Source organism: Schistocerca cancellata, chromosome 2 (genome assembly GCF_023864275.1).
Source record: "Schistocerca cancellata isolate TAMUIC-IGC-003103 chromosome 2, iqSchCanc2.1, whole genome shotgun sequence".
Classification (NCBI taxonomy): domain Eukaryota; kingdom Metazoa; phylum Arthropoda; class Insecta; order Orthoptera; family Acrididae; genus Schistocerca; species Schistocerca cancellata.
The window spans coordinates 400,496,957-400,511,945 of NC_064627.1; the positions used below are offsets into that span (position 1 = coordinate 400,496,957).

A 14,989-nucleotide genomic window follows, 5' to 3' on the forward strand; every position below is an offset into this window, starting at 1 on the left:
CCTCAAAGTTCATTTTCTTAGATGCTTTGATTACGGTCGTAAAAATGACAAAAACATTCGCCTTGCACGAACCTTCGTCTATAAGAATGAGCTCATACGAAGGGTCGTTCAGCCTTGCAGATTCCGATATTAATTTTAATTAACCCATCTCCTTCAGAAAAATTTCATTGAAATCTACGTTTCCCTTGCGAAATTTTGATCGTTTATCGCTGAATTTCTCGAATCACATTGTGTTATGGCGGTATCCACCTGAAAAATGATAATAAAGAACTTTAAAAGTTGTCGCAAAAATTCTGTTAGGCATTTAAGTAAAGTTACAAGACAATGCTTAGATTCCAACCTACCCGCCACTTGTAGTAATAGAGAAATACACCCCAATGAAATTCCTATTTAAAAAAAAACCAAAGAACTAAGTATAGTAACAAGTAAATAACATAAGATCTTACCAGCCTCAGCTATAGTGCAGCTCTTGAAGAGACTGTTGTAGCCGTAGCGAATTCATCACTTAAGCTGAAAGTATTTCTACTCTGAGTAAGAGCGAAACTTCCATACCCTCACCTTGCTCTTTAGTTTTGTCTCTTTCGTGTGCTTCATCTTCCCGATTACGTGTTCCGGATGGAATTTTTTTTCTTACGACACATTTTTTCAATTAATTTGTCGTTATGAATACCATAAAAACCAGAGTAGCTTCCCAAAAGTGCTGGACAAGCGGACACGAAACCATGCTCTATCATGGAAGAAGAGACCTGTAGGGCACCAACTGAACACTGCGGTCTGGAGTCAAATGTTTCTGCCACACTGGTTTGACGTCATTGTCGGCTGCGCAGTATGGCAGGAAAGGTGGATGGTTGCACAGCTGGTCAGAGCACATCACACAGTGAGGAAACAGGTGCAGTATTGTTTCCAATTGTCAGTACGACATGAAAAACAATTACTTTACCAAGTACAAGTTATTCTATCCCCATCTCCGAGTTAACTTTATTTCATATGCTTATATGTTTTAACGGATACATACAGAAACTGTAACTTCACTGAGAACATTTCATTTTTCATACTTAGTGTAAATTTACGTTATGCGATAGAGAGCGTCCAGCATTGATTTTGGAAGGTTATCGTTACGCTATTTTGACAATGAAAGGCGGTTATTCCTTGGAGTGAAAATGTGGATATGAAGGAGATTATTCGCAGGACTTCTTTTGAACTTCGTACGAGACATACTACAAAGTAAACGTGTGAATGATATTGATATCTGTAATGCACTGTGTGTATTGTACAAAATCTGAAGAAATACGTTCGCGTTCACGATAACGATTGTGAAAGAAATTATTAGAGATTGTGAACTGTTAAATATGTATACATCCGCAAGGGAAGTTTAATGAATTTTTCTTATGCTCCCTTGGCACCATATTTCATTCATAACGTATTTTGTCAACGTAAATTGTGATATGAGGAGGTTGACCGGTTAGTCGGATTCTGCTCCACGGTCCCCGCTATTTTGTGCGATTTCCTCATTAACGTAATTGCATTTTATGTTAAAACAGGTTTAAAACCCTTTCACCCTACACGCTGAGCTTCGTACTGACACAGATGTCCGAATCCATTGTTTTTTATCAAGATGCAGCAATTAAATCCAAAGATAAGCGCTTCACTAACGATCTTAGCGAAATTATTATGTACTGCAGATATGCAGTGCTGGTGAACGCAGAATTCTCAAGGTAATAATATTCATTTAAATCTGGAATTTACAGAAAGAAATTCATTGAGCCTTACTGTTACAGAGGTGATAGAATTTATTGTCTCTCGCTTACGAAAAGAGAATTTTCTCTTACCAAAGTGATTTAAGAATCGTTAACCGAACATTGCTTGTTTGATTAAGAGCATTGTAGTGGACAGAGTGTAACGTTTTTCACTAGCTGTAGTAAAAACACAATAAAATCATTACCTGAGGTCAAACCATTTTCAAAAATACAAGTTTCACCAGATTCAGAACCAGCAAATTTGCATCTGATCATTTGAAATTATTCACAGGTACAATAAGATTTTTTATTTATGTAACTGTAATTGCTAAGTAGCATGCACAGATATAACAAAATGTGCAATAAATTGTAAAATGTAACGTGCTGAAGTGGTGTTGTATTTGATGTTGATATAGCAGAAAGGCTTTATACTAACTATGACTATATTTGATAACGACGTTAGTAGCGGTTGTTAACCACACAGTCGCAAATATCTCGCAAACAAATCATTGGCACTTCCATATTTACTCCCATATTTGCCGCTGTCATCGGGTTCCGCTGGATAGGTCAGGAGTCCACTACACGTAGCAAGCGGCTACACGGGTAGCAGGGGTTGTGTGGCGTGGACTGGGCGTTTTTTTTTAGGTTAGATGGCCTCGGGAAAGTACAGAAAGGGCAACAGCCTAAAAGGGGGCGGGGCAAAGTCAGGACATGCGGGGACCAAGCAGCAATCGGTATTGTAATTGTAAACTGTCGAAGCTGCATTGGTAAAGTACCGGAACTTCAAGCGCTGATAGAAAGCACCGAAGCTGAAATCGTTATAGGTACAGAAAGCTGGCTGAAGCCAGAGATAAATTCTGCCGAAATTTTTACAAAGGCACAGACGGTGTTTAGAAACGATCGATTGCATGCAACCGGTGGTGGCGTGTTTGTCGCTGTTAGTAGTAGTTTATCCTGTAGTGAAGTAGAAGTGGATAGTTCCTGTGAATTATTATGGGTGGAGGTTACACTCAACAACCGAGCTAGGTTAATAATTGGCTCCTTTTACCGACCTCCAGACTAAGCAGCATTAGTGGCAGAACAACTGAGAGAAAATCTGGAATACATTTCACATGAAATTTCTCAGCATGTTATAGTCTTAGGTGGAGATTTCAATTTACCAGATATAGACTGGGACACTCAGATGTTTAGGACGGGTGGTAGGGACAGAGCATCGAGTGACATTATACTGAGTTCACTATCCGAAAATTACCTCGAGCAATTAAACAGAGAACCGACTCGTGGAGATAACATCTTGGACTTACTGATAACAAACAGACCCGAACTTTTCGACTCTATAAGTGCAGAACAGGGAATCAGTGATCATAAGGCCGTTGCAGCATCCCTGAATATGGAAGTTAATACGAATATAAAAAAAGGGAGGAAGGTTTATCTGTTTAGCAAGAGTAATAGAAGGCAGATTTCAGACTACCTAACAGATCAAAACGAAAATTTCTGTTCCGACACTGACAATGTTGAGTGTTTACGGAAAAAGTTCAAGGCAATCGTAAAATGCGTTTTAGACAGGTACGTGGCGAGTAAAACTGTGAGGGACGGGAAAAGCCCACCGTGGTTCAACAACAAAGTTAGGAAACTACTGCGAAAGCAAAGAGAGCTTCACTCCAAGTTTAAACGCAGCCAAAACCACTCAGACAAACAGAAGCTAAGCGATGTCAAAGTTAGCGTAAGAAGGGCCATGCGTGAAGCGTTCAGTGAATTCGAAAGTAAAATTCTATGTACCGACTTGACAGAAAATCCTCGGAAGTTCTGGTCTTTCGTTAAATCAGTAAATGGCTCGAAACAGCATATCCAGACACTCCGGGATGATGATGACATTGAAACAGAGGATGACACGCGTAAAGCTGAAATACTAAACACCTTTTTCCAAAGCTGTTTCACAGAGGAAGACCGCACTGCAGTTCCTTCTCTAAATCCTCGCACAAACGAAAAAATGGCTGACATCAAAATAAGTGTCCAACGAATAGAAAAGCAACTGGAATCACTCAACAGAGGAAAATCCACTGGACCTGACGGGATACCAATTCGATTCTACACAGAGTACGCGAAAGAACTTGCCCCCCTTCTAACAGCCGTGTACCGCAAGTCTCTAGAGGAACGGAAGGTTCCAAATGATTGGAAAAGAGCACAGGTAGTCCCAGTCTTCAAGAAGGGTCGTCGAGCAGATGAGCAAAACTATAGACCTATATCTCTGACGTCGATCTGTTGCAGAATTTTAGAACATGTTTTTTGCTCGAGTATCATTTCGTTTTTGGAAACCCAGAATCTACTCTGTAGGAATCAACATGGATTCCGGAAACAGCGATCGTGTGAGACCCAACACGCTTTATTTGTTCATGAGACCCAGAAAATATTAGATACAGGCTGCCAGGTATATGCTATTTTCCTTGTCTTCCGGAAGGCGTTCGATACAGTTCCGCACTGTCGCCTGATATGCAAAGTAAGAGCCTACGGAATATCAGACCAGCTGTGTGGCTGGATTGAAGAGTTTTTAGCAAACAGAACACAGCATGTTGTTATCAATGGAGAAAGGTCTACAGACGTTAAAGTAACCTCTGGCGTGCCACAAGGGAGTGTTATGGGACCATTGCTTTTCACAATATATATAAATGACTTAGTAGATAGTGTCGGAAGTTCCATGCGGCTTTTCGCGGATGATGCTGTAGTATACAGAGAAGTTGCAGCATTAGAAAATTGTAGCGAAATGCAGGAAGATCTGCAGCGGATAGGCACTTGGTGCAGGAAGTGGCAACTGACCCTTAACATAGACAAATGTAATGTATTGCGAATACAGAGAAAGAAGGATCCTTTATTGTTTGATGATATGATAGCGGAACAAACACTGGTAGTAGTTACTTCTGTAAAATATCTGGGAGTATGCGTGCGGAACGATTTGAAGTGGAATGATCATATAAAATTAATTGTTGGTAAGGCGGATACCAGGTTGAGATTCATTGGGAGAGTCCTTAGAAAATGTAGTCCATCAACAAAGGAGGCGGCTTACAAATCACTCGTTCGACCTATACTTGAGTATTGCTCATCAGTGTGGGATCCGTACCAGATCGGGTTCACGGAGTAGATAGAGAAGATCCAAAGAAGAGCGGTACGTTTCGTCACAGGGTTATTTGGTAACCGTTATAGCGTTACGGAGATGTTTAGCAAACTCAAGTGGCAGACTCTGCAAGAGAGGCGCTCTGCATCGCGGTGTAGCTTGCTCGCCAGGTTTCGAGAGGGTGCGTTTCTGGATGAGGTATCGAATATATTGCTTCCCCCTACTTATACCTCCCGAGGAGATCACGAATGTAAAATTAGAGAGATTCGAGCGCGCACGGAAGCTTTGAGACAGTCGTTCTTCCCGCGAACCATACGCGACTGGAACAGAAAAGGGAGGTAATGACAGTGGCCGCGACTGGAACAGAAAAGGGAGGTAATGACAGTGGCACGTGAAGTGCTCTCCGTCACACACCGTTGGGTGCCTTGCGGAGCATAAATGTAGATGTAGACGTAGATGTAGCTTCACCCGCGAAACGTTTCGGCACTATTCTGATACTCCATGCATACAAATTTTGCACTTATATTGGCGCCCCAAACGGCGGCTTATGACACATGGGCCTAAAACCCGTCCTGGGCGCAGACATCCCGCACAGTCATTCTGATGAAAGTTTTCATTCCTCGTAATGCGCGTTCCTGAGAAGACAGTTTCCCTTGGTGATCCTGTTTTCATATGTTTTATTTAGCGTACACTTTTCCTACATTGTAGCTCTGTCTTATTACATTAAACACATACTGTTTATAGTATTTTTACTTTTCTCATTTTTCTGTGGTCCATAAAGTACTTCTCGATAATGTATTCGTAGTTGGCGTTCTAGAGCTCTTCTATACCTCCCACTGTATTAAAGTTTCCTAAAATACTATGAAAATGTATTTTGCGCAAATCTATTTTTATGTTATACTTCACATAGTGTGTCTCAAAAAGTAGTAGTCGTGTCAACGTGAGAAGGCGATATGGGCCGTCCTGTTTTACTCAGGGGCAGAACACAATGCGCGCATGTGTCGTAAGACGCATTAAGAAACATAAAGTCTTACAAATTTCAGGCTCTTATACTCTGACACCATATTGACGTGAAAAATTAAATAAATCTTTAACGTTACTGAACAGACTATAGATTACGAGAAACACCTATTTATATTGCAATGAAGAAATCGTAGTAGATATTTTTTCTGACTTAATGAGTGGTATAGTTTTATTTTACGGTCTTCTGTCTATTGCAGATTTGACTAGTAAACAACAAACATAAATTGTCCGAAACGACGTTGACTGTTATGTCTATTTATCTGCCAAATTCGACGAACCGACATTGCCTGTTCCTACGTTTCAACAAAGTTTGAAAGTCTTGATCATTGTTTCAGCTGACTGCAACGACCACTTACTGTCGTGTCCTTCTGTATCATTAACCTTAACGTTGCGCCTATTAAAGCATGCAACGTTCACCACATTGTTTTTTGACGTAATATTGTTCTTTCTCTGTTATTGTTATTGTTGTCGTTGCAGTCATCGGTACAAAGGCTGGCTTGATGCAGCTCTCTACACAAGTTTTTCTTGTGTAACACTTTTCATGTTTGCATATGTACTGCATTCCACACGCACTTTGTCCATCATACTTCCCTCTATTTCTAAATTAACAACCACCCGATACCTGAAGACAAGGCTCATCTATGTACACCGTATTCTAATCAAGTTTTGTAGTAAAACTCGTTTCTCTCGTGCTCATTCAGCGCCTTTTGAAATGTTCAAATATGTGTGAATTCCTAGGGGACCAAACTGCTAAGGTCATCTGTCCGTAGACTTACACGCTGCTTGAACTAACTTATGCTAAGAACAACACACACACTCATGCCCTAGGGCGGATTCGAACCTCCTGCTTGATGGGCCGCGTAATCCGTGACATGGTGCCTCAAACCACGCGGCCTCTCTGCGCGGGAGTTCCTTTTCATTAGCTGCCACTTCTACCCACATAATCTTCAGCATTCTTCTCTGTCACCACTGTTCAAAAGTTCCTACTATTCTTTATGTCTCACTTCCATATAAGGCTCCGCTCCACACAAATATCTTCAGAAAATATTTAATTTGTATTCTATGTTACGTCTCTTAGCCAAAAAAGAATTTCTTGTTGTTGATGGTCATCATTTTATGTCTTCTTGTAAACTCGGCTATTACTTTCAGCATCTCATTTACCAATCTAGTTCCTTGAGCATCACCTGTGTTAATTCTACCACATTTACTCTTATCATACTCTCCTTGTTTTAATTTATTTCTTATCGTTATAAGTAACATATTGTTAATCGCTATAAGATACAAAACTTTCAACTTCTACTCTAAAATATCACGACTCTTAGTGGAGGCAAGTCCACGCTGTAAGAACACGAGGTAGAATTACTTTCTTCTGTGATTTTTTTCATACAATACGTCGAGCACTACTATATCAGCAAACCCTTGTCACGTGTTTCTATCTCTTATGGTTCTAACAACCATCAAACAACCTTGAAACAGAACCGACGTTCCCAGAAACATACAGACGAAACCAGACAAATCAGTTCATATTTACACTCGGTCAACATAGGCCATAAAAACCCTCTATTACCATTTTTTTCACTTAATTTTGACGTTTTCTTTATGGTGGGAATATCTTGTCGAAGGGGAAGTCCTTGAAGTCGTTGTTGAAGATCTCTGTGAAGGCTGTGCTGACCAGATCGTTGACGAGCGGCTTCACCGCACCCAGGCCGACGCGCCACATGGTGTTGATCATGCGGTCCAGCATGCGCTCTGAAACGAGAAAGACTTTCACAAGCACTGTCCCTACTCTTAGAGGCAATAGCAGGGACAATCACTGAAACAAATGTACACATTACTCCAGGACTAGGAAGGAGAACTGATGTTTCGTTACAGGTTGTGCATTTATGGAGTCAAATGGAAACCTCCATCTACAGCTTTTTGTGTAAGGTGGCTGTCCTGCTTTACAATTTTCCCGATGACCAGGGCAAGCTACGGAAGAGAATTCAAGAGCACCCTGTGACATTTAAATGGCGTCCAGTGTGTACAGTTTATTTACTGTTGTGCGTGACTTTGTAAATACAGTGACTTATGTTGAATAGCAGTTGTGAACAGTGAAGTTAGTTTGATGACAGGAGTGCGGTTACAGAATTTCGTCAGGATTTTTGTAAATCAGTGGCGCACAGGATTTGAATATGAACTTCAGTGGAAGTGATCGTTTGTGTTTTATCGTGAACCTGATTGTATCGAGTCCATGTTCCCTTGTTTGAAATTACTGTCACGATTCATTGCAAGTAAGTCTGCGCTCCGAGCATCCGCAGATGTGGTAATGCATCTTGCAATAAGAACACCGGTTGTGCTGTATGATAATCTTTATTGGTACACGAATGCATTCGTGGACTATAACCATATCCTCAGGTGCATATCTACACCGAAGAAAGCTGGGGGACTGTTCATACGGTCCAGAAGACTCACGTCACAGGATTATAATCACAAAACATAATAATGACGATCACTAAACATAATCAGAGTACTTTAAATCATTAGGGACCTCAGTGTATTAAAGAAGGGAAATCCAACATTGACTGTTAAAACGGCATTAAGCACCAAATGCAGTTATAAAACGAGGCAAATGATGCAAACATCATCCTTCATAAAAACGAGAAACAACCTACAATAAACAATAATAAAAAATGGGATAGATGGAACGTGGATAATAGCCGGTGCCAAACCAACCGTCTGAATACTGTACACTCAGCGCCAAGTGAAGCATTGGCACACAGAGTAAAGGTATTTAATGACACCTACACTTTCCAGAATAAAGTTTTCACTCCCCAGCGTAGTGTGCGCCGTTACTAACCTTTCTGGTGGATTAGAGCTGCATACCGGACCGAGACCCGAACTCTGAAACTTTACCACTGCTGGGCAAGTACTTTGCCACCTGAGCTACCGAATAACGACTGATGAGCCCTCCTCAGATCTTTACTTCCGTCAGTACCTCGTCTTCAACATTCCATATTTCACAGAAGCTCTACTGCGGAATTAGCAAGACTAACACTCCTGGAAGAAAGTACAGGGTTATTACAAATGATTGAAGCGATTTCACAGCTCTACAATAACTTTATTATTTGAGATATTTTCACAATGCTTTGCACACACATACAAAAACTCAAAAAGTTTTTTTAGGCATTCACAAATGTTCGATATGTGCCCCTTTAGTGATTCGGCAGACATCAAGCCGATAATCAAGTTCCTCCCACACCCAGCGCAGCATGTCCCCATCAATGAGTTCGAAACGGTAAGATTTTCCAAACCGTCGGCTGTGGCACGTTTAGCTCCCTGCTTGCTTTATTCGTCGACTTCCGCGGGCTACGCGTGAAACTTGCCCGCACGTGTTCAACCGTTTCTTCGCTCACTGCAGGCCGACCCGTTGATTTCCCCTTACAGAGGCATCCAGAAGCTTTAAACTGCGCATACCATCGCCGAATGGAGTTAGCAATTGGTTGATCTTTGTTGAACTTCGTCCTGAAGTGTCGTTGCACTGTTATGACTGACTGATGTGAGTGCATTTCAAGCACGACATACGCTTTCTCGGCTGCTGTCGCCATTTTGTCTCACTGCGCTCTCGAGCGCTCTGGCGGCAGAAACCTGAAGTGCGGCTTCAGCCGAACAAAACTTTATGAGTTTTTCTACGTATCTGTAGTGTGTCGTGACCATATGTCAATGAATGAAGCTACAGTGAATTTATGAAATCGCTTCAATCATTTGTAATAGCCCTGTATATTGCCAAGACATGGATTAGGCCGCTATTACACTATCAAATTTCTTTGCCCAATATCTTTGTCCAATATCTTTGTCAAAGATATTTGATAGTGTAATAGGGACTTTGTCAAATGTTGTCCAATATTTGATCAAATCTAGGGCCCCGCTGTATATTTGATCAAAGAAACCGCTTGTCTTCTGTTCACTGCAATGTGACATGTTACCACATGGAGCGCTAGCATCGCTGCAGCGTACTGTCGTCTGTAGTGTTTTTATAACCATTGCCGGTAAATACAATTGGTGTGTGCCGACAACTACAAAATTAATAGAGATGTCTGAAGCTGATGAGGCGCTTTACAACGTGAGGTACCCTGAATACAAAAATAGATTAAGTAGATTGGAGACCTAACCTGAACTAACCTAACCTAAGCTAACATAACCCTCTCCTGTAGCAAGGAATGGGAGTGTTATAATGAGCCTGTCTTCTGAAGATGTAGCAGTTCTTACGTGAATATGGTGCTTTGTGATATGAGGATACACTTCATTGAGCACATACAGAAATGTATTGTCATCCATTCTTAAGTAACTGATGTACGACTTGACGTCTTCCACTGTAAGCTCACGTAACAAGTTTTGTTGAATGCATTTATCGTGTCGTCGTAAAACCCAAGGCTTCACCCAGATTAGACTAGTTTTTCGTTCCATAGATACGTGCTTAGGAGAGCCTCGTGGATGTGGAACATGTCGATTTTTTTAAAGCTGAAATAACAATACTAATAGTATAAATAAATACAATACATCATTTGTTTCTATTAAAAATTTCGCCAATGGAGTAGAAGGAGTTGGCCAGTAGTAAGTCTTTCAGGTTCCTTTTAAACTGATCTTTATTTCTAACTAAATTTTTTTATGTTTCCTGGCAAATTATTGAAGATGAGTGTTCCTGAGTAGTGGACCCCTTTTTGAACTAAAGTAAGTTGGTTGGTTTGTGGGATTAAAGGGACCAGACTGCGATGGTCATCGGTCCCTTTTTCCAAATACTAAAAACACCCACAGAGAATAAAAACGAGAAACAGAATAGATCACAGACGCTTTTAAGTCCTTGTGCAGATCATTTTTGTTGCTGGCATTGTATGTATGAACTGAGTTGTTTGTTGGAAAAAGAGATATATTATTTACGACAAATTTCATTAAGAAGTAAATATACCGAGAGGCAGTAGTTAGTATACCCAGTTCTTTGAAGAGGTTTCTGCAGGAGGTCCGTGAATTTACTCCACAAATAATACGTATTACACGCTTTTGGACCTTGAAAACTTGTTTGACTTAAAGATTTACCCCAAAATATTATCCCATATGACATTATGGAATGAAAGTATGCAAGCTTTTTCATTTTTATGTTTCCTATGTCTGCTAACACTCGAATTGCAAATACAGATTTGTTAAGGCCTTTCTGCAGTTCTGTGGTGTGCTCCTCCCAACTGAATGTATTATCAAGTTGTAATCCCAGGACTTTTAAGACTGTCAACCCCGTACGTATGGTTCCATTTTTCCCCCACTTCTTTTCCGCATGTGCACACAATGCAATTGGAGTACGTAGAACTGCTGCGGTTAGTAACAAGTTGTTGTCAGCCATCTTGAACTTTGACGAAAAATTTGATGACAGTGTAATACCCCCTCTAGCGCTACGTCAAAGATCATTGTCAAATATATTGGACGAAATATTGGATCACATCTTTGATCAAATCTTTGACAAAGAAATTTGATAGTGTAATACCGGCCTTAGCCACAGCCCGGGGGATGCTTTCTAGGAGAGCTTCGTGAAGTTTTGAATGTAAGAGACCAGTTACTGGCCGAAGTAAAGCTGTGAGGAGGGCTCATCAGTTGTTATTGGGTAGCTCAGGTGGCACAGTACTTGCCCGGCAATGTCAAAGGTCCAGAGTTCGGGTCTCCGTCGGGTACGCAGTTTTAATCCACCAGGAAGGTTAGTATCGGCGCTTACTACGCTGCGGAGTGAAAACTTTATCCCGGAAAGTGAAGGTGTCATTAAATCCCTCACACAGTCAGTAGGAAACGTATTGTGGACTGCAGTGCATTTATTGGCCGGGATATCCCCTTCAGGGTTGGCGGGCGTACTATGTCTTTTTAGTTGCGTGTCAATGATGGTGAAGACGATGATGAAGGCACACAACACCCAGTCCCCTGCCGGGAATCGAGCACGGGCCCCTTGCGTGTTAGACAGTAATGCTACGGCTGCGCTACGGAGGTGGACTACTGCAGTAACAAAGCATGTTTCATGAAAACATAACATGTATTGAGTATATTCCGCTACAGTGTGTTGCTTTTGCCAGCAGTTCTATTGGTCGTAGTATGTACTGCTGATTGCGGCGTTACAACATCAGATATGTTCGGATTTTCCTTAGAAGGAAGTAAGGAAAGAATGAAGTTTAGACTTTAACGTACCATCCACCCAAACGCGAGCGTCGTGTGCTAACCGCCGCACTTTAAGTACGTCTGAAATTCATCTCAATACATTTTCGTGCGCTTTTATACTTGTAACGACTTTCTTCAATCGTTTTAAATTCCTGAAAAGCATTACAGATTTGCTGCTTGACCCAGATAGTTCTGCAGTGCTCTGACTATTGTACTGCAATTACAGATGTGACGTCGTTAAGAACAGTGCAAACTCTCCAGAGGCATCGAACGCACCCCACTTATCGTACACGTAACAGAAAACACAAGCCTCCTAAGCTGAGCCAAGACTATAGCTAGAGCTAAAAAGCGCATAAAATAGTCTTAGTGTCATAAAACTTTCTTTTGTTGAGTATCTTTTGAGAGATTTCCTTCTTCCATGATGGCCTTCCAGTTTTGGTCGGATGAACGTGGTAGATCATTACGTCTATGTTGCTCTGGGAGTAGAGTACGTGTGGCGAGAGGAGTTGGGGAACAGCGGACAGTTCGTGTAGATGAAAATGTATACCCAGTCAAGACAGCGCAGTCTTGTGCAGCTAGTTCGGGAGCCCATAGGCAATGGAAATACCTTAGACTCTGTAGCTATAAACTGGCCTAACCTAATAGACAGCGTCAGTATACAGACAGGGTTTACTGATCATGATGTCATCATAGAGACTATGATTACGTAAGTTAATAAATCAGTCAAGAGGGCTAGCAAAGTGTTTCTATTAGAAAGAGCACATAAGCAGTTGTTGTTAGCAACTAACTTAGATAGTGAAATTTCGTGTGGCTCGGGACTCACGTCAGGTAGACCGGTCTCCTGGTGCAAGTCTTTTTACTTGGCGCCACTTCGGCGACTTGCGCGTCTATGGCGATGAGATGATGTTGACGACAAGACAAAACCCAGTCCCTGAGCGGAGAAAAACCTCCGACCCATCCGGGAATCGAACCAGGGCCCCTTAGCGTGGCATTCCGTCGCGTTGACCACTTTTTTGTCTTGTTTTGTTTTGTTTCTGTTGATCGTTGTGTTTGGTCGTTGCGGACGTCACATGACATCCGTTCAAGTACGTTTGTTGACCCTCCTTCTCAGTTTTTTATTACAGAGGCGAACCAGCTCTCTGACCGAAAACGGTGAGCTACCGTGCCGGCTACCACTCAGCTATAGAGGCTGACACTGAGATAATGAATTACAGTCATTTAGTTCGAGTATGATGGACATAGACGAAACATGGGCAAAGTTTAAACAGATTAGATATTGTGCTGTGGACAAGTATGTGCCCAGTAAACAGATTAAGGACGGAAAAGACTCACCGTGGTTTACCAACAGAGTTCGGTAAATGCTGAGGAAGCGAAGGCTGTTGCACTTTCGGTTCAAAAGGGAACACACAAATTACGACTGGCAAAAGTTAATAGAGATTCATGCGTCTGTGAAAAGATCTATGCGCGAAGCGTACAACTACCACAGTCACACCTTGGCAATGGTCTGACCGAGAACCAGAGAAAATTCTTGTCCTATGTAAAATCTCTAAGTCGATCTAAGCCTTCCATTCAGTCACTCGTTGACCAGTCCGATGTGGCAGTTACAGACAGCAAAACGAAAATGAAAGTTTCAAACTCGGCATTTAAGATATCGTTAACACAGGGGAATCGTACAAACATAAAGTCGTTTGACCATTGCACAGTCTCTTACAGACGACATAGTAATAAGCACCCCTCGCGTAGGATAAAAAAAAGAAAAAAAATTGAAAGACTTAAACACAAATAACTCGCCATGTCCCGATGGAATCCCAATACGGTTTTAGAAAGAATCTCTAGGGCCTCGTTGACGCCCTGCCAGGCATTTCCGAGCAATCTCTACGGCATTGGTTCCTCATTTAGCTTGCATTTATCGCGAATCTCTCGCCCAGAGCATAGTCCTAAGCGGCTGGGAAAAAGTGCAGGTGATCTCTGTATATAAGAACGATAAAAGAATGGACTCGTAAAATTACAGACCAATATCCTTGACACTGGTTCGCTGCAGAATTCTAGAGCATCTTCTGAGTTCGAATATAATAGATTTCCTAGAGACTGAAACGCTTGTTCCCACGAATCAGCACAGTTTTGGAAAGGATTGCTCGTTTGTAACAGCTTGCTTGCCCTTTTCTCACATGTTGTACTGCAAACTGTAGATGAACAGCAACAAGCGGATTCCAGATTTATAGATTTCTGATATTTTGCTTCAAAATAACACTTTAAGTACGTTTGTAACTGACCAAAATAAATTTTCGTGTAGTTTTATATACATAAATTATCTGGTGGACAGGGTGGGTTGCAATGATACAGGATGGTCTAGACATAATCTGTAGCTGGTGTAATGGATATCATCTGGCTCTAGATGCATAAAAATGTGAGTTAATGTGTTTGAGAAGTGAAACAAACCCGTTATGTTCGGATACAGCATTAGCAGTGTACTGCTTCACACAATAGCGTCGTTTAAATATCTGGGAGTAGCGTTGCGAAGCGATACCCTAACCTAACCTCTGTATAAAGGGAATAGTCGACTTCGGTTTATTGGGAGAAGTTTAGGAAAGTGTGGTTCGTTTGTACAGGAGATCGCATATAAGACGCTGGTGCGAACTGTTCTTGAGCACTGTTCGAGTGTTTGTGATCCGCACCAGGTCGGATTGAAGCAAGACGTCGAGGCATTTCAGATGCGGGCTGCTAGATTTGCTAGCGGCAAGTTTGAACAATACGTAGGTGTTACAGAAATGTTTTGGGAACTCAAATGGGAATCGCTGGAGGGAAGGCTACGTTCTTCTCGAGGAACAGTACTAAGAAGATTTAGGAAAACGGCATCTGAAGCTGACTGCAGAACGATCCCACTTTCGCCAACATACATTTCGCGTAGGAGCCATGAAGGTAAGATACGACAAACAAGGTTCTTAACAGAGGTCTA

At 41.6% G+C, this 14,989-nt stretch overlaps 1 protein-coding gene across 1 annotated transcript in view; it reads right to left on the reverse strand.

The window, feature by feature from the left end:
* Window positions 1–7,465: 7,465 nt before the first annotated feature.
* LOC126154339 (uncharacterized) overlaps window positions 7,466–14,989 on the reverse strand; it is a 60,689-nt gene continuing 53,165 nt past the window's right edge. Inside the window, exon 6 of the mRNA XM_049916130.1 lies at window positions 7,466–7,617. Coding sequence (XP_049772087.1) covers window positions 7,466–7,617 — 152 coding nt within the window. The remainder of the gene's footprint in view (window positions 7,618–14,989) is intronic.